Source organism: Cuculus canorus, chromosome 12, assembly GCF_017976375.1.
Source record: "Cuculus canorus isolate bCucCan1 chromosome 12, bCucCan1.pri, whole genome shotgun sequence".
Taxonomy (NCBI): domain Eukaryota; kingdom Metazoa; phylum Chordata; class Aves; order Cuculiformes; family Cuculidae; genus Cuculus; species Cuculus canorus.
Window position 1 is genome coordinate 10045250 of NC_071412.1, and position 20851 is coordinate 10066100.

Sequence of the window (20851 nt, forward strand, 5' to 3'; positions counted from 1 at the left end):
ATTGCTGAAGTGATGAAGATGTCAAGGCAGGAGCAATCATGTGGTACACGGCAGAGGGGCAAAGCTGATTCATCCATGGAGTACTGGATCAGTCTGTGGTGTAGCTGCTCCAGGGTCTAGGACTGTCTGCACCTCGTGTGAAAATAGTGCAACAGGGAAACAGTCTTCAGTGTACTGCTAAAATGGGCACAACAACCACCAAGCGTCAGATTGCTCTGTGCCTTATCTCTAGCACTTCAGCGTCTCACCCTGCCCTCAAAGCCACAAGGCAAAGCTACCTCAGAGACAGGGAACACGGCCAAGCAGGGCTGAAGTGGAAGGAAGGCTGCTTAATGTTTGTGGTGTGGCCCAGCAACCGCAGGGAAGGGACATGGCTTGGTTAGCTCAGCTGGGCTGGGAGTTAGTGGGCTCCAGGGCACCGAACAAGGCTTCAGCTGAAGGTACTAGATAATCTTAGCTGTTGCAGAGGTTTTTGCCTTTCAAAACCAGATACAAGTCTAGCTTATCAGTGGGGATTTTTGTGACTTAACACATTTCTCCTTCCATAGTGCTAAAAACATTTTTCCCCTTGTCATGCTCTCACTCAAGATCACAGGACAAAGGAATTTGCACTGCAGGGACTTGCAGCCCTCCAAAGAGGGATCACGCAAGGCTCGCAAATTCACTGAACCTCTCAACAGGCAACAACCCCTTTCCCATTCATTCCCTAAACATAACACACCACTCAAAGCAGGATTTCAAGAACATGTTTAATGATGGCAGTTTCTACTGAAACATGAGAAGTCCATTTCTTACCATTTTTTTCTTAAAAAGAAGCTTTTGTCACAATGACAAATTCTCTTAAACATTTTTAAACAATGCTCAAGCAATTGCACAAAACAAAACTCATGGTCCTGATAAATCCTCACACAAAACCTGCAGCAGCAGAAACTCTTCTAACAGAAGAAAAAACCCTTAATGAAAACCATAGCCTGCCACTCTCTGCAGAGATTATAGCATGAACAGTAAATTAGAGAGAACAAAATATTCAAGCGCATTAGTGCTTGTGTGTTTGAATTCTACAAGTCAGTTTGGGCTTAGGACAAGCATTGAGATAGCACAAGTTAGGTGTGTTAAACAAGGGTTTGCAGTCATCTCCGCATCTTCTGGGGGGAAGAAAACCAAACCAAAACACTAAATACAAAGCTACCTGTGCACTTTGAGTTAATTCTGCAGGCAAGCGTGGCACGCCAGCTTCTGGCTGCTTTAATGTGATCCCTGGTGACAGGGCTGTGGTTGGAGTAAAGAAGCTGCAATTCTCTGCAGGGTTTTTCCTCCACAGCACAGCATGCACAAACAGGAAAGCCTCTAATTTGCTTTAGTAGCCTTTGCTATGAGTTGGTAGATTTTGCAAGCAGTGACTGAGCTACAGGCAGACATCTGTAGCAACACTGCTCTTTTCATTCTCTGTAACAAAAAAAAAAATATGCCTTTCAAAATGCTCTTGAACAAAGCATGTTTGACTATGCAACACAAAATAGCAGCAGATACCAAGACACATTACAGTCATAATCAGATTAAATCTGCAATGTTAGATACACAGAACATTAAGGTAAAACATTCATGTAGTGGTTAATGGCTATTTCTTCTCCAATGAACTCCCAGAACTACCTGACCCAAACAGTTCAAATTATTAAAACTACATTTTAAACTAATTCCTACCATTAAAAAAATATTCATATATACTATTAGATGAGTCACGTCAAGTGCTCTTAAAATCTTAACTAAATATAGCTATAGAATATTTAACCAGACACTTTAAATCACATACAGCAACTTTTGTAGAGGTAAACATTGCCTCACATTTGCAATAGCAATCGAGTATCAAACAAAGCATTTGGATTATTTTCACAACCATGAGCAACTGGTGAGGTTGGCCTCGTATTTCCACCAAGCAGCTGCTGCTTCCCTACAAACACTTTTTAGCTTATGGCACACAGTTTGGGATCTCCCCAAGGAGCAAGAGCATCCCGGTGGCAGTTGGGCACCTCCATCTTCAACATCTTAAATAACTGGTCCCTGTTTACCACTGATATTCAGCCACATCATGAAAACAGTGGGATCTTTTAGCCATAAGCAAGGAAAGCGGATGGCCTTTGCCAGCCTATCTCAGCAAGTGACCTGAAGTTGGTGGATAAACTCCTGCTTTTATGAATTGACTCACCCTTGGAAAGGAGTGTCCTTTATGCACCTTTACCTCTCATCTTTCTCCTACGTAATTTGGTCTCTCCTTTATTTTGTGCAAAGAGGAAGTTTCATTCCCTCGCTACTGCTCTTCCAGAGTGCCTGATGCTTCGCTTAATGAGTTTGGTGGAAGAGTGGACATGAACACGTTGCCATGGTGTCTGCTTAGACACAGCAGCCACCTCATCCCATCACCTCCTTCTGCAAACGCAAACAGAAGCTTTTAACCTCTTTCTCTCCTCTCAGCATCACCACTTCTCTGATTTCAAAAGGACTCTGGCTACGGAAGAACTTCAATTCCTAGTCTGCAAAGTACTTTAGTCCTGAAGAAACACACCATTTCCTTCGGAATCATCCAGCCTAAGTCTGAGACCTGTTTTACCCAGGCAGGGAAAAAGCCCCAGATCTTACCTCAACCCACAGCATCGTTCACCCTCGTGGTCCCTGTGATTCCTACCAGCCAGAACATAGCCTGCTCACCCCTCGCAGGGTGATGTGTTAAATATTGCTTAGTAACAGTAATATGGAATGACTCAAACTCATTCCATGAATGAAAGTAACATAGCACTTTTACATTGCCTTGATGACTAATGTTAACACAACAGTCTGCTGTGGGATTTTTCCATCCGGGCTAAGTGGGCTGTTTGCAAAGCCTTTGCTGAGTCACAGCTAGGGAAAGCAAGCTGTGTTACGCGAGCTCCTTTGATAAAAGCTCAAGGCTGCTGGAAAGGAAAAAAAAAATTCCCCTTCACCTCATTTTACTGACTGCAGGGCCCAAGGGAACGGCGCAGAACTGGTGTAGGTCGTGGTATCATGACAAAGCAGTTCAGTGTTTTTCAGCAAGCCTCAAATCTCAAATGGCCTTCCAAAAAAAAAAACCCTCAAAACTGGCAGCTTGCTGCAAGGATGGTGCTTTGCCAGACACTCTGCAGTCTCCTTGAGGGGTTGTAATTGCAGGAGGGCAGCAGAGAGTCAAGCAAACAGTGGGACAATGCTAAAATAACTGTAAAATGCATTCCCCAAGAAAAGTGAGGTTCCAGCCAGCTTAAAAATCCAAAATAAAAGGTGTTACAGGGTGCAGTAAACAGAAAATGAACATGTCCAAGAGAAGCCTGAACTGCATCTGTGGTTACTTTAAAGGAAAACCACAAACTAAAGAAACTAAACTAGTTACTAGTTAAGTTTGCCCTTTCTAATGAGGGCCTGGAAAGCCTACATGGTTGCGGTCTCCTAAACCAAATCCATCCAGATGCAGCAATCTAATTCTCCAAGTGTTATCCCACAGCCCTGACCTCTGCAGCAAAATGCACAGAAGGGCATGATGGTTGAAAATACATCCTTAAGTTAAATGGGATTTGCCAAGCAGGTGGCAAGGGAAAACTTCCAGTTTAATACGGATTAAGATCACTTACATGAAGCTTCCATGAAAAATAAGAAGTGTTCTTTCTGCAATCTAATCATTCCATGAGGACTTATTTTGCTTAGGAAAAGCAAATGATGAATTGTAGACAAGTTACAGTCAGCACAGGACAGTACAAAACACTGGTTTACTCCCTGTGGAAGGACAGAAAATTACAAAAATATATCTTCTTTAATTCAAGATTGTTGTAGTTTAGGGCATGCCTGGTTCTTCCTGTTTCCCCATGGTTTCAGATACTGAAGTTGGGCTGATCAGAGCTCCTTGGGACAATGACAATGTCATCACGAAAGCTTAGTGCAACTGTTGTTTTAAAATAAAAATCAGTAGCCAGTCAAAATTTTCCACAAGTCAACCTCTCCCCACCCCACTCAAAATTCTAAACATACACTGTGGCATTTCAGCATAGCTTACATATTTCCCACCTGAAGTCATAAATCACTTCCGTAAGGCCCAGAAAAATACACTACTTGATTTTTTTAAACACTTCATCCGTTTAACAATGACCAAAGTTTAACAGTGACTGAAGTATTGAATTAGAATTTTGGAAAATAAGTCCTTGGGGCAGCTTATTTCTATCTTCCTTTCCTTTTCTTCTTCCTTCTGCAAAACTGATTTAAACCACAATGAGCTGCAAGTCAGTACACAGGGTTGCTTCTTATCATGCTTTAGTGACACCACAGCCCTTCAAAAGCAAGAGAGAGACGAGTTTGCAAAGAGGAACTCTGGTCATTCCAACATAGCAGTATGGAAACCAGGGAACCAAATGGTGACGTTTTGGTCAGAAGATCCGCAGCCTGCTGTAGGAACAGCACCTCGAGGAGGTGAGGCCTGGTTTGGTTCTAACACTGCAGAGAAGAAAGCCTCCCCCTTCACAGTTATGGCTTCAGCAGGTCCCTCGACAGCAGAATGACATCTTGCAGGACAACAACACTCCATGGAGATGCTTTACCTGGAAAGCAGAAAGAATTAGTACAGTTGTAGATTTGTAATTAAACAGTTCACAGACAGAGATGAGAACCCACATGCAAAGTGGAATAAAAACCAGAAAGAGACAAAGAAAGGGGAAGGCAGCACTGATCACTGTGATTGCCATCAGTTCCCTCTAGCAGTTATTTCCATGGTGACACTGGACCCCGATGTGATGTTAACACCATGCCAGGAGAAGTTAGACCAAGCAAAGTAAAAAAAGAGTTATAGCAGACAAAACCCAGACGCTGAAGGATCCTGTGACTGGCCACTGTGCAGAAGAGAGATGGCAGTGGGCACAGGGGCGGCTGCTATTTCACTGCACATGAAACAGCACCTTGGACCTCATAGCTTTCTTTTTTTTTAACACCAGTGCAGCCCCCTATTACCCAACACACGTGGACTGTTCTCCTTGCTATGGATTCGCCTCCTAACACTCTACTGCTTTAACTGCTTCAGGGTTCAAAAAAATAGTCTTAATAGGAACTTGTTACACTCCATCAAGGAGGTGGGAGTCCTCCAGTAGACCCCCATCACCAGTGTATAATCGACTGAACAGCAGAACAGCAGTGAAGAAAGAACCTGGCCTTCAAAAGCCAAACAAAAAAAATGCTTTTTGACCATCACTTTGCTTCCCTGCTGTAAACCCATGGGAAGTCCTTAACAGCAGCACCAAAGCTTCGGTGATTTGTTTTATTTATAGTAAGTAGCTGACTGTGTTAGTGATTTGCACCCCCTTCAGATGAGTATAAATGATACCCCTCCATTTATACACAACTTGTCACTGCTGCCTGCTGGAAAAAAAAAATGAATTAAGCTGCTACAAACGCCAGTGCAATTCACCTAGCATCATCCAGAATGGCCTGCGGCTTTTGCTGGCAAAAAATCCATTACAGCTGCTCCCTCGAGAGTCAACACCTTGCTGTAACAAGCAGACAATACCATGCTCCATTCAGAACCACACACAGAGTGAGGATCTGGAAAGGATGTATTCAAAGAGAAGACACCGATAGCCTAATTCTCATATTTTAGAGACTCCAGCACACCTAAGACTGAGCCCTGCAACTGTGATGAAGCTGTTTCCATACAGTTCAATGCTATCAGCGCCTGAAAAAGGGATGAATCCAGAATCCAGCCTTTAGATGTGGCGCATCTTTCCTCTAAAATATACTGCAAGCTCTCAAAAGCCTTCTAGTGGCATGATGGTTAAATAGATGTTCCTGTCCTCTTCGCTCTGCCTGTCACCACTCCTTACACGTAAGTCTTTCTGCTTTCCAGACCACTTTGGAAGACGCATTCCTAAAATGCTTCTGCATTTTGCTGGTGCTCCTGCTGTTTGAGGGGGAAAAGACAATCCATGTGGAAAACAAACTGAGGAATTTCACTTAGCCAACAGGAAGAATGCAGGCTTCAGTCCACCCCAAGAAAAACTTTCTTTCGGTACTTATTTTGGAGCCTGACTTTGGGGCTGGGATAATTCCTGCTTTGGCATTTAAATTCCAAGCTCTTCCCCAACTCTGGGCTCTCATGCAGCACGTATCAACCCGGACACGGAATGCTCTGCAGGGACAGTTGTGAAATTCATCCAGCTGGGCTCAGCAGGCATAGCAAGAGCAGAACGCGGTGCCTCCAACAGCTGCAAGTCAGCAGGGAGAGGAGACACTGCTGATATCCCAGATTACTGAAGTGCTTTCAAAGCCTTTCATGTGCAAGGCACCACAGAATTTATTCAGTACTTGTTTTCAGTTTTCTATTGAAGCTGACAAGAAATCCCCTGATGAGCTACGCTAGAGTTAATAAGCTTTAATAAGCTAACAATTTTATTTACCTTTTCAGAAGCTGATTCTTTTTTGCAGCTGTTTTATTTTCTTTTGTCTTATTACACAAAACGAGCAGAGTGCTCTGTGATGGGGGATGGACACTAACACCAGTTTGTTAGGGACATTTGCCTATAACCTACTTACTTCACTCCTCTCTTCTCAAGTATCACAGAGCGTTAACTGTCTGAAGAATCAATGGCTCAGCCCCATCAAGTAGAAGATCATGAAACCCGTGCAACTTTCCCCTGCTTTCTTGAAAACAAGTGTCAAAGGAGCAAAAAGGGGAGAGGGAAATTTTAAAATCAAGATCAATTGGTGGGATGAGATGAACACACTTGGAGGACGAGATTTAGCTTTCCACTTACTCACTTTCCAAGATATGCAGCAAGTGTAATCCCCTCATAAAACATGAAAAACCATCTGACATCTGGAAAATTATGACCAATATAGTTCATACGGTCCAAAAATCAATTGGACAGGGATACTTCTCAGCCTCCAGCAGCACAGATTGAACTGATGACCAAGAAACAAACACCTTTTCCATGTTCAGTTCGCTTTCTTTGTGTGGCTCTATAAGAATTGCAGAACAATTCCTGACCTTCTTATCCAAATGCCTCTTTCAACACCAGAGCAAATACAGACAGAAAACCATATTAAAAAGATGGTTTTCATGAAGATTTTCAATGAGGCGTTAATGTCTAAGTGATTTGGCATCTTTGCTCTGTGACAATCTTTGATTTACACTTTCAGCCTCTTGTCACACAGAAATTGTACGTGCTGGATTAGAGAAGCCATTAACAGAACCGCTTCCCTGCTACTGAAATGAGATCGCAAAAGGGGGTATCTAATCCAGCACCGGCACGCCTGCGTTTGTCAGAGGCAGGCAGTGGGTGGCTTTTGCATCCACAGAAAGAACTGTGTTTGGTTAAGATTTTGAAGTAGTCTCATTAGCCTGCTTTACGGGAGGAAGGGGGTTATTTCTCATTGCTCCACAGCCCAAGGGAAGTCACGGGTGGGATCTACCAGGAGCCCAAAAGCTTAAAGCCACCTGAAAAAAAAAAAATGTAAGACAGGAAAGTAACAACCTTCATCCACCAGTCCAATTTCCACTGTCTGCTGTTTTTTGATGCCTCATGTAAGACTAGAAACAAATACACGCAAGGACAAAGCATTAAAGGAAAGAAAATTAAATGCATGAGAACAATTGGAGAGGTATATGTCGTTTTTCCCCTGCTGCTGCTAGACACCAACTGCCTTTTAATTAGAATGCTGTTTGCATTATGTGGGGGAAACAGCACAGAATCTCAATTACGCCCCAAAACACAGATGCAAGTGCTAGTACAGATCTTTCAGTGATGGGAGGGGACCTCAAACAAATCAGCCTGGAGCCTACACACATCATCCTTAGCAAAGATGTATGCTACAAACCCAAAACAGTCAGAGTAGGTTAATATTGGGGTAATGTACTTAGCATTATGCACAGGAAGTACCTAACGTAGCAGGCCAGCCCTTCAGACTTTCCCCTACTGCTGTGATGGTGTTAACCCCAGAGATGTGAAAGCAAAGGAATGTCTTACAGTACACATAAGTAACACTTGAATTGAATAAAGCTTGTAGTCCATCACAGCCAATGTGTCCCTAATGTGCTGCTCTTTGGAAAACTCGTTCCCTTTCCACTCCATTTCCATGTTTTATCAGAAGCCTGTATTTTAAAATTACTTTTGGTCCCTTTCTAGTGGAAAAGTAGAGAGCAAACGCCATTGCAAATCATGACTTTATAGAGAATGGAGCATTTCCCTCATAGTTTCACAGCCTTTAAATAAAGAATGAACACGACAAAAGATTCCAGCTAATTTCATGTGATATTCAGGACCCAGGGAGACTGAAAATTCTAGGTTTAAACATCTATAGAAAGTTGGTTTCTGATGTAGAAGCAGCAGCACAGTGTTACAACATTGAACAATGGATGGCCCAGCCTATGCCTATCTTTCACTACCAGCATGTTGCAAAGAAATAAAGAATTAAGGAAATTGGGATAATGACTCATCAGCCATGGCGCTACACCAGTGGATCATGCTCCAGCATGGGGTAGGGTTAGCCTCTCTGAAAGCAATCCAAGTAACGATACAGTCACCAAGGCAGCACCTGGTCAAAATCCCCTTGTCAAGACTTAGTAGCACAGATAAGCCAGAAGACTAACGTGCCATAAGCCAAGTAAGCCTTGCTGCTAGGAGACTGCTTGAACAACGCAAACAGACACCACAACTGATACTGACTGCTGGTAAAGCTGCGCCTTCATTTGAATTAAGAAATAAATAGATTAAAAAGTGCATGCAGAACAGTCTAGCCTGTGGGTACTTGTCAGGAGACACTTGTCATTTCTCTGTCGCCATCACAACTGCTTCCAGGTTGCTCCAACCCACGATGTGTTGCTTTAGTTGGCTAACAAGCTGAAACAGCAGTATCATCCTATTCCTTATGCATCAGCAGTAGTGATGCCTCTGCAGCTTCACCTGATGCATCTGGACAATTTATTTTTCTTCTTGAGATAAGGAGGAGGGGAAGTAGTTTTCCTGACTTAGCAATTAACGAAGACTCTTTTAAAACTAGCACTTGCTGAATATCCAAACCAAACCTATCCCTCTGGTTATGTAGCTACTTGAAGTTATTTATATGTCCCATTAACAACAGAAAGGGATAAAGTTACCTTTCCTTATCCCATCTTCCTGGAATCTGCACCCAACTGCAACAAACAAAGGAAGCCTTAGATGGCACAAGGCAACTATTTCCTGAACGCCAGGTTGGGGCAGGGAGAGGTGCTGGGAATGGAATCCCAACAGAAGATCTGGTAGAAGTTAGATCACTGACTTACTGCAACCATGTCCAAGACGCCCTTTCTGCAGTTCTAGCCTCTCTTCCCATCCAAACACAAACACCTATAAAGAATCTCTTGACTGGTTTAAGGTGGGTATCAATAGTCAAACTCAGCAATCCACATTTGCAAAGTGTCTTTAGTGGTGACAGCAGATAGGAACTGTTTGGGGATGTAGTCTCCATGCTGTGCAAAGGAATCGAAAGGTTTGATACCTTTTACAGCAAACGTATCCTCAAAGAAACTTTCTTAAAAATCAGTACTGCTCAGGGGTTGCCTGTAAGATAATCTCCCCCACTAAACTGAGGTAGCTCTGTTTGAGCTAAAACTTATGTCTGAAACAGCAAGGACTTCAGAAAGTGTGGAATTTAATAGCTGTTGCACTGTGGCAGAGAGGAGGAAACAGATGAAAAAAGGACTGGTTGGCTGAGACCCAAACCCCCCCCCAGTCTCTGAACAGAGCATCACACAAGGTGTGAAGAGCCATTTGTACTGTGGAGGAACCCATGAAGACTGAACAATTTCTGCTAAAGCATCAACACAGCATGTGCTCCAAGGAAGCAACATCAGACCACAGCTCTCATGAGTCAGATGGTTTCCAGCAAGCTCCATTCTTTGTTCATCTAGCATTTTATTATTAGACATCTTAACCTGAAGCACTGCCATGACTGAGAATCTTCTGCTCTCACTCTTTGGAAAACCCCTTTGATCCTGCCACCAGAAGTTCACAGAGGAAGTACTCAGTTAAGAGAAAGAGGGGCAGGAGATGTGGGCTGTTAAATTAGGCCATGGGGAGGCAGATCTCTGCACTCTGGGTTTAACAAAGCTCAGTCCCAAAGTTTAAACTGCACAAACCTGAAATTATTAAAACAAATGCAAGGCAGCTACAGAGAATGGCAAGGACTGATCGGAGTCTTTTAATTCAAGAACTAGTTATTAATACATAAAGGCCCAACTCACACCCTTTACTGTTTCATGGCTTCTAACTATCGTCTGGCTTTTGTAGAGAAATAACGCAGTTATTTTGAGAACAACCAGCAGAGTATGTGGTGGCATGTGTTTTAAGATGCTAGTACGCACATACTTAAGAGTAAACGTGTTGTTCCCCTCTTCCAAAGTTAGGGGATGTGCAACATGAGTAAATCTCCACTTACAAGTTGTCAAGATTTGTGTTTTTATAATTAGGAGAGTTTATTTCAGCCAAAGTGAGACAGATTTTAGAGTAGGCCTTATTTGGATAGGAATGGACTTTCAATGCTGCGGATGGCTTGATGCAAGTAAAAATAAGAGATGCTGATACCCTGATGCCATAAATCAATGTGCAGCATCTTTATGTGCTGAGTGGTTGCTATAAATTTCCAGCCCAGAAGAGGCACCAAAAGTTTTGGGTTGTCACATCACTTCTATCTCACGAAGGCAGGCACATTTAATTACAGTTTGTTGCTAAGGGATAACTGCTAGTAACATCAGCAAGGGACCGCAGTCCTCTGTTGTCACAGGACAACATGAGAGCACTCTGGTACAAACCCAGAGGTTGGTGGAGATTTCCCATCATTTCCCCCCAAGGGTCATTGCGATGCCTGGGAAAGCAGCTCTTAACGCACCGCCCTCCATCCAGTGTGTGTGTAGACACCGAGCGCACACAGGAACAACCGCCAACAGCTGCCCAAGAGGGGAAGTTTAGTCTGTTAAACCTCATTAGCTATGTGGAGCGCACATATCCCATTGTACTGCTCTGCAGAGTTAAAAGGAGGGCAGACAGTCTAAGGGTGGAAGTGTGGTTATTACACGAGCAGGAAAGTAGAGAGCAATGTGTGCTGCGAACGGGCAGAGAGGCTGAAAAGGAGAGCGATAACGCCTGGTCAAAGTGAAAGGGAGACTGACACTGCCTCATCTCTGCCAAGCTGGCCCAGCAGAGAAGAAAAAGAGACATCTTCACTAATAAGAGCTCAGTGAACAAGTCTAACCGATGGGCACACAGCAGTACCTGTATTTCACATCAAACACTGTTGAGTCTTCATCCTCATCGTCTTCTTCGTTCAGAGGAGCCATTTCTACCCGCTCGGCTGGTGTGGTGATTATGTCGTACTTCCTGGTCTTCTTAATCCTCTTTCCAGACCTGAAACACAGAAGTAGGGAGGGAAGCATCATTTTTGTAAAGTATTCCTTGAAGACACCGAAGCTGTTCCCACCAACACCAAATCACTGCCCTTTTTGATTCAGACCTCCCTAGACACAAAGGCTGTGGAGCCAGCCTGCATTCCTTCTTGCTGCTTTTCCAAGGCCACCATTTGTGCCCACCAGTGTAGAGCAGTTTCTCATCAACCTCAATCCAGATCAACATCAGCCATTTGAATGCTGACAAGCCAGAGATCTTCCGGTGCCCAGGGCAGGCACACGAGCCCAGCAGCCCACCGCGTCGTCCTGCTGCCACCCTCAATAAATTAGACGTGGGCTTAATCAGCAGAAGCAGCCAACAGTCTAGTGAATATGTTTAGACGAGAAAGTCCAAGCTAAGCCCTGCTGGGACAAGGGAATATTCTAGGCAGGAGTTTATAAGGGGCAAAGAGGTGGTGATGTTTGGGTACAAACAACCTGCTCTTGTTTTCCCTATCAGGTCAAGCTCAGGACACCCAAAAGAAGAGCCTTGAGCCTTTTCTGAGAAGTTTCCTGCTCTACGCCATGTAAATGCTATGAAAAATAATCAATTACTATTTGAAGCTAACTGTACCTACCACCTTTCCTCCTATAGACACCAGCCTTACTTCCTTTTTGAGATAGAGATGCTCACACACTCGTGTGTGCCATAGTTTTGAGACATCTATTTTCTAGCAATTTACTTCCAATTAATACACAATTAGTGCCTGGCGTTTCAGTTAATTCTCTGCCTCTAACTTGAATTGCACGGGTCCTTTTTACTTCACCTACTCCTTTCATGCATATTAGAAGGGTCACATAGCTCATGCATTAATCCAGTTTCGTGATTATATATTAAAGAAGGTGCTGGTGTGTACAGCTAGCCTTTGGGGAGAAAAGTGGGTGGCTCTGATTAACAAAGAGCAGAATTTTTCCCCTTTATAAAACAAAACCGGCGACTGCCATGTATGAGAAGGGAATGGGTGCAGGCACAAGCAAGAAGCCCCTAATTTTTGGTAATCATAGCTACAACTTCAAGCCGACATCACATCATGAATACACTTTCACTGTCAAGATCTTGCCCTGGCTTGTCATGCAAGATGTGCCAGATTCAACACTGCCATTTTTACATCAAGAACAGAAGCCTATTAAAGAGTTACACAGCAGCAAAAACCAGGCTGTGAGCATTACAGAGAGACGGAAACTCAAGCCCTGCATTCGCATCTCCACCGCAACCATCCCTTCCAGGCTTAAAGGAAATTTAAATTGGTGAACAGGTCCTATGTGGAAGTCTCAGTGCCTCTGCCTAGCACTGCTTTTGGGCAGTAGTCTAAGGCTGAACAAACAGGTCCCAGCGCTTGGGGTGGAGCAGTCTGCCTTTCCTCCCTGCTCTGAAGGCTAAGGTTGCACAATAAACAAGAAGAAAGTCATCTCTTGTCATCTAATCTTTATAGAAATCTGTGCTGCTGTGTCACGTAGAGCACAGGGTGGTTTGTTCTATTACCGCTGCTGTTGAAACAAGCAATTTTATATCCAATACAGTAGTACTCTTAACCCAAACACTTGAAAATTCTTTTGAAAACACTTCTTTATATTATTCTACTTCTCAGCCAAGACCTAGCAGCAAAATGACGCAGGGAGGTCTCATCTTACAAGCAATGCATTACTTTTACAAGAAGTATTTACTCACATTGTGAAGCCTAAACATAGACCAAAACTAACCTGTGTCTACCTGTCAGAACAAACCAAGGCAAAACAGAAGGCTGTGCTTACACATACAGTCCGCAGGGCGGGTCCGTAGGTTCTCTCATTTAAGACCTCACCTGCATACCAGGACCACTTTATTGAGACACATCCTTCCTTATTCCCTCCATTAGAAAATTTAACTTATTCTACGGAGTTCATCTTACAACAGTTAATACCGGAGTGTTTGAAGCAATTACTGCAGAATGGGTATTCTTAGAAATGGAAAACTGGAACCCTTTAGCCTCCAGCCACTAATTAGCCTATTTGGGCTACACTTTAAAGAGGATCTGGAATAGAATTCACTGTACAGCCATCTATTAATCCTCCACAACCCTCACTTAACCACAGTACTCATTTAGAAAAGAAAGGAAGCTTGGCGTGCTGCTGTTTTTTACATAAACCACTACAGTCAGTTGTTTGCCACTGGCAAGGTGAAAGGGTCTTTCCTTGCCTCCTCTCCCTCAATTAATCCTACACCAGATTACTTAGCTAATTTCTCATTAATCTGCACTTTTCAGTGGTCCATTTTCTCACACTTGCTTATTTGAACGACTCTCCTAGGCTTCATAAATACTAGAAGAATTACCCAAGCTAACTTTAAAAGCAAGCCTTGGGAGTGTCCCTATATACACACAAAACAAGCCTGCCTGTCAGGAAAAGGCTGCACATTAGAACTGCCGAACCTCAGTGGAATCCCTGTAATCATCAGTGACGACAACGCAAAAGGAAAAGCACTTTATCCGGCGGGTGGGACCATGCAGCATCTTTTGTTTGCAGACAGACAGCAGAGTCAGCGGAGTAGCCCAGGGCAGGAACTACAGAATACAAATGCTTCATGAACTTTGCACACCTCCTGGATAGGATCAGGACACATTAGCCCTCACGGCTAAAGAGAGGATCATCTTTCCAGGCACATTCTTTTCGTGAGGGCTTTTTTAAAGCAAACAAGCAGTACACTGCTGGAAGCTGTGATCAAACTCTGCCCCTTCCACAACAAAAAGCTGAAATACTCCCCAAGTGGTTTAGCCAAGGTAGAAGCAGTACTAGGTATTTCAGCAGAGAAACTGTCTTTCACTTAAAAAAAAGCCCGCATTGCTTCTGCAGTCTGATTTCAGCCACCTCCAGTAATTAGCAGCGGACGCTACAGGTCTTGCACTGAATCATCATGAGAAGGAAAACAAAAAGTTAACCACAGCCAGGGATGATAACCTTTGGCTTTAGACCCAGCACTGCTCCCACCAAAACCAGCTCACTGGTGTTAACAGAAGGCAGGTGTAGCGAGCACAGTGCTCAACTGTGAGAAGATGAAGAATCATGTACAGAACATGGGAGCCAGTTTCCAGTTCCTCCTGAGCTGTTCGGCCACAGTGGTGGCACTGGCACTGCCCTTGGGCTTGAATGCCTGCAGCACCGTGCACCACGCCAGCGTCTGGTCCATCAGAAATTAGATGTATTCCCTCTACTCTGCGGCACAGTGCAGGGAGGGACAACATACTGAGACGGGCTGGAACAGAACGCTGACTTTGTGACTCTGTATTTTGACCAGGGGCTATTTTGATCAAGCACCAGTCACATGCAGCACTTCATTCTCCCTTCCAAGACATCATGCGGCTGAGTAAATGCTCGAGACAACTCACTAGTTCATTATATTATTTATGCCTCTAATCTATTTTAGTCAACAACTCTGATACTCAAAGATAATGCTTGTCTTGACCCAGAGAGAGAGGTCTTTACACTTCTAATCCAACACTAAAACTTCGTGCCAAGAGATGCAGAAGGAGGGGAATTATCCCCTGGAAACAAACCCAAAACACCCTATCCCTTCTTAGCAGAGTGCTTATTGGAAGTTTGATCAAGCCAGCTACAACCTTTCTTCTAGAACTACAGCAATGTTATATCATGAATGGAATTGGGACCAGTTTATTTGCTGTTAATTGGCTCCCCATGCAGTTTACAAAAAACATCATGGAAATATTAACCTGGGCAACCTCCAGGCTTACTACCAGCTGAATAATTAGATCAGCAATATTTCATGACTTGTTGATCTGTTTGGGTATCTCTGCTCTCTGGATGGTGCTGTATGTAACAAAGTTAAATCATATTTTGGGGTCTGTTGTTCTGTTGGGTTTTTTTCCTTCTCAGTTTAAAGTCATTTTAATGATGAGTTTTTCTTTCGTGTTCCTTATCTTCGCTGGAGTACTCTAACTGGTTACAACACAATTAATTTTCAAACAGTCAAAGTTTCTGGAGTTAAGTCTTGGATGTCCCGGAGCAATTGCGCAGCTCATAGAACAATGGGTCTTGTATCCTGTGATCATATGCTTGAACCTTTCTCCTCAGTCTCAGTAATTTATACCGGTTTTGCAAATATTGGAAAACTAAGCTCAAAAAGGTATTTAAGGGGCTCAAAACTGAGTAACAAGCAAGATAACAAAGCAATGACTTACAAAATAAGCGAGTAGCTTCTCTCTCAAATGAGTAGCAGCCTTTTCCAGCCTGAGTTCTGTTCACTGAAGGACAGGTCAAGACTTGCAGCAAACACTTACAGCACAGTTTTCTGCAACTAAAGCTTTGGGTTGCTTTCAGCTGGCCCACTGGAGCAGAAGTAACTTATCCAGTTTCCCTAGAAGGCATACAGTCCACAAACACAGATGGCCACATCTGAAAAATGATGTTTCCTGGGAGCTGATCCTAAGAATTGTATTGGAATTAAATGACCTGAGCTGGAGAGAGAAATAAGGCAGAATATGGGGGCAGAAACAGATCAAAGAGTGAATTTAGCCTCATGAATCATTCATAAGCTGTTGCAAGACCCTGCATTTCTTGGTAATGCAAACTACCCAGCTATTTGATTGAGAACAACATGAAATTTGGTCTGTTGTGGAAATAGTTTTGGTTTGAGAGCATGCAGTGCCCAAGTGTATAGGAAAGAAAGCAAGCCCAGAACCGAGCTTGCAAAATATATATATATATTATAGCAAATTAGGCCTTGCCACATGCAGACAAGTACCAGAGTCTCAGAGACTGGATTTCCTGGTCCCTAGTAGCCACAGAGAGAAAAGAAATTTAAGCACTATGGGTGATACCACATACTGATACCACAGGACCATCAGATGGATCAGAACATAACATTCCTAAAAGGAATGAAGAGGAATCTCTGAGTGTTGCCTTAAAAACAGAACCAGAAAGCTGGAGAAACTTATCTATCCCTGCTTGAACCGAAAAAGGAAAAATAATACATACATAAAAATGCATACAAATGAGATGTATAAAAAAATATATCCAATGCCTGTGACAAGAATATTAGGCCACTCACGAGTTCATTTCATCTCTACAACCCGTATCTAAAAGGATAATTTACTTCAAGCAACCCAGCACAATTTCACAGTGAAAGTTTAATCAAAGACTGGATTTCAGCAAAATCTCTTTAATAGGAATCCATGACACTTCCAAAAAAAAATCACAATGTTTTTTACTAAGTACGAACAAAGCTCTGCTCTGATGGAGAACAGCTTTACATTTATTGAGGGTAAATCCCTTATCTCTTCAGCAACAGAATCTCCCCCAATCTACGCTGTCAGGTACAAGTGTGACACTGTACAAGCATACCTGTTGTTATTCTTGTCTCATTTGCAACTGTTTACAAACAAGTGCTCTGTCAGATAAAGAAAGAAACTTTCTCAGAAGTGGAAAGCTTCATGTTCCATTTCCTTTGCAGGTTCTGTTACAGATACAGGAGAGACCTCAGAGGGATTTGGTTTTTGTACTTATCTAATGCTGTATTAACTCTGACCAGTTGCATAACGACAAATTTGGCACGGAAGAATTAATCCATCATTCCCAAGGTGACTTTAACCTGGACCTGATTATTGTATAGGAAAAGGTCTTTAAAGGCTATCAGTTTGCTTACTTTGGTGAGAAATGTTCAGCCTTAGCCAGGTCTCCTTGACACAAAGTCTCGCTTTATAACCCAAAAGAAATTGGGGCAGAGGAAATAAACTCTCCAAGATCACAGAGAACTAGGAGCAAAAACTTAAGCTTTGTGTTCTGGACTTAGTTATAGACTCCCTTATTTCTAGCTCATATACCTACTATCAGTTTTGCTGTGTTTGTCCATGACAACTTTACAACAGCTGCAAAGTGGTTATATTGATTAAAAAAAAATCTCTTTAATATTTTACTGGGTTCTCCAAACCAGCTCAGTTTAATGAGCAAATTTATTTGCATTGCCTTTTGCCAGCTGCTGCAGGAGGTAAGAAGAATTTAGCTAAATGTCAATTTCTTTAGAAAATATCAGTTCTTATTATTTCGGTCTTTATGACCACAGTTTATAATACCACCATTGTGAACACTGCCCTTCCCACACGGAATTAATTCAGAAGCAGGAGAAGCAAAGCATTCAGCTGCATACACTGTGTAAATACAAAGGAGCTGCCTGAAGACAGAATAAGGAAGAAATCACCAACTGCACTCGTTGAACTCCTCTTGTTACCTGAGACTCAGCGCACACCTCCTCCCGACGCCAAGAACCTGCTGCTCCACTTTCCAGGCTCTTTCCTGGAACCAGAAGCCAGATGACTGCTAACTAATGAAAGTTTGCAACCTTCCTGGCAAAGCTTAGCTCAAACAGACAACAACTTTTTATTTATAGACTGCACAAGACAGAGGCAGCTCCAGAGCACCCTGGGGACTCTCACCAATACCCTGAGATAAGTAACCATTAACAGTAACAATACCAAATAGAGCTTTGATATTGGCTTTTCTTCTGCTCCAGCAATAAGCCAAGATGAAGACTGGCTTTGTAAAGGGATTGAGTTTAATTTGGTCCCATCCCTCGCAGCGGGAAATGCTATGTGAGTTTCAAGAGCTGCCTGCACCAGCACTAACCCACTTCAGCAGCACGAAGGGCAGTGAATGAACTGGCCCGTGCCAGTTATGCCACGCTAAACGGATGAGATAAAAGCATCCAGCAGCCACAAACCTCTGCCCAGCTTCCTGCTGCTCACTGGCACTTCTCCCAGCTCTATAAGCAACTTTTTCTTCCCTTCTGTGCTGGGAGCAGCAGGTTGCATCCACCAGCAATCTACCTGACCGAAACATCAAGGTGTTTGGTTATACGGCACTGAGAACAGTTCCAGTCAAAGCAGGGCTGTGGTCTAAAACAGTATCTACTTTTGGTTACACTGAACCTCCTCAAGACTATCTGCTTACGCTTAACTAAAAGGAAAAAAATGATTTGTCTTCTGCACTCGGCATGAGTTACTGCAGCAATGGCATCTGCACCATCCCATGGGTGCACACGACCACACACAGCTGAGGCTCGGTGGGGCCTCTCAACCCCAAGCAGGGCCACCTGGAGCTGGCTATCTAGCTGGGCTTCGAGTATCTCCACAAATGGAGATCCCATAACCTCCCTGAGCCACCTACTCCAGCAATCCATCACCCTTACAGCAAAAAAACCCCGTGTATTTCCATATGTTCAGATGGAGCTTCCCATGTTGCAGCTTGTGCCCGCTCCAGTCCCCAACCATTGCCACGGCCCCACACCTGAAAAAAGCCACTCAAAACCCAACTCCTGCCCCATTTTTCTGCAGAATCACAGAACAGTTTAGGTTGGAAAACACATTTAGGATCATTTGGTCCAACCATTAACCTAACATCGCCAAGGTCACCACTAAACCATCTCCCTAAGCACCACATCTACCCATCTTTTAAACATCTCCATGGATGGGACTCAACCACTTCCCTTGGCAGCCTGTTCCAACACTTGACAACCTTTTTGGTGAAGTAATATTTCCTAATATCCAGTCTAAACCTGCCCTGGTGCAACGTGAGGCCATTTCCCCTTATCCTATCACTTGTTACCTGGAAGAAGGGACCAACACCTGCCTCACCACAACCTCCTTTCGAGCAGTTGTTGAGAGCGATAAGGTTTCCCCTCAGCCTCATTTTCTTGGAGCAACTCCAATCCCCCTGCTGCTCCTGTAGAGGGTGATCCCCTCAGCCTCCTCTTCTCCAGGATGAACAACCTCAGTGCTCTCAACTGCTCCTCATAACACTTGTGCTCCAGCCCCTTCCCCAGCTCTGTTCCCTTTCTCTGGACACGCTCCAGCCCCTCAATGCCCTTCTTGCAGGGACAGCAGTTGGGCTCGATGATCCTTGTGGGTTCCTTCCAACTCAGGTCATTCCATGATTCTTGTACTGAGGGGTCCAAACCTGAATACAGGGTTCAAAGCATGGACACTGAGGAAGATGCGGCTACGTGAGACCAGCGGTGCCCTGCGACTCCCCAGGAATTTCATCAGGGATTTTGGCCAGACTTCAAACAGGAGAGAGAGGAGATGGGAAAGTGTTTGGAGCTGGTGGGGCTGAACAACCCCCCCACTGGGGCGAGCAGAAGGGATAGGGATAGGGGATGAGATAGGGGATAGGGGATGGGATAGGGGATGGGAATAGGCGATGGGATAGGGAATGGGATAGGGGATGGGATATGGGATAGGGGATGGGATAGGGGATGGGATAGGGGATGGGATAGGGGATGGGATAGGGGATGGGATAGGGGATGGGATAGGGGATGGGGGATGGAATAGGGGATGGGATAAGGGACGGGGACAGGATAGGGGATGGGATAAGGGATGGGGACGGGATAGGGGATGGGGAAGGGGGATGGCATAAGGGATGGGGACGGGATAGGGGATGGGGAAGGCGATGGGAAAGGGGTCGGGGAAGGGACTGGGATGGTGTGGTCGGGGGCGCCGCGTACCTGAAGACGCGGAGCAGGAGGCAGGCGATGAGCGCGGCGGTGAGCGCGCAGGCCCCGATGACGGCGGCCTTGAGCGCGGAGAGGTCGCGCAGCAGCGCGGGCACGGGGCGGAGCCGCGCCCCGCTGCGGTTGCCGGGCGGCTCGGCGGGCAGGCGGCTGCCGTTCAGCCCCGCCGCGGGCTCCTGGCTGCCGCGGGCCCCGGGTGGCGCGGGCAGCAGCAGGGGCAGCAGCACCCAGGCCGAGAGCAGCAGCAGCGGCGCCGCAGAGCGCATCCTGCCCCGCGCCCGCACCGGGCACCCAGCGCCGAGCCGGCCCGGCAGGCACCGCCCCAGGGGCGGGGAGAGGGGCCCGGGGAGGGGCGGCGGGGAGGGGAGGGGGCAGCGGGGAGAGGAGAGGAGAGGAGAGGAGAGGAGAGGAGAGGAGAGGAGAGGAGAGGAGAGGAGAGGAGAGGAGAGGAGAGGAGAGGAGAGGAGAGGAGAGGAGAGGAGAGGAGAGGAGAGGAGAGGAGAGGAGAGGAGAGGAGAGGAGAGGAGAGGAGAGGAGAGGAGAGGAGAGGAGAGGAGAGGAGAGGAGAGGAGAGGAGAGGAGAGGAGAGGAGAGGAGAGGAGAGGAGAGGAGAGGAGAGGAGAGGAGAGGAGAGGAGAGAGGGGCTGCGTGGGGGGGTGAGGGGAGCGGGACAGAGGGGAGAGGGATGGGGAAACGACAGGAAAGGGGATGGGGAGAAAGGATGGAGATGGAAGAGAGGATGGACATGGGGAGAGGGGATGGGGAAAGGAGCAGGGAGAGAATATGGGGATGGGAGAGGGGAGAAAAGATGGGACAAAGGAGCAGGGAGAGAGGAAAGAGGATAAGAGTGGGGATGGGGAAAAGGGAGCAGGAAGGGGGAGAAGGGATGAGGAGACAGG

General features: G+C 45.0%; 1 protein-coding gene across 1 annotated transcript; it reads right to left on the reverse strand.

Moving 5' to 3' along the window:
- Positions 1-730: 730 nt before the first annotated feature.
- FAM174B (family with sequence similarity 174 member B) lies at positions 731-20279 on the reverse strand. The gene is made up of 3 exons (XM_054077891.1): positions 19947-20279; positions 11289-11420; positions 731-4592 (listed from the first exon to the last, which is right to left on the reverse strand). The coding sequence occupies exons 1-3, from the start codon at positions 20216-20218 to the stop codon at positions 4589-4591; spliced, it is 408 nt and encodes a 135-aa protein (XP_053933866.1). The 5' UTR covers positions 20219-20279; the 3' UTR covers positions 731-4588.
- Positions 20280-20851: the final 572 nt, after the last annotated feature.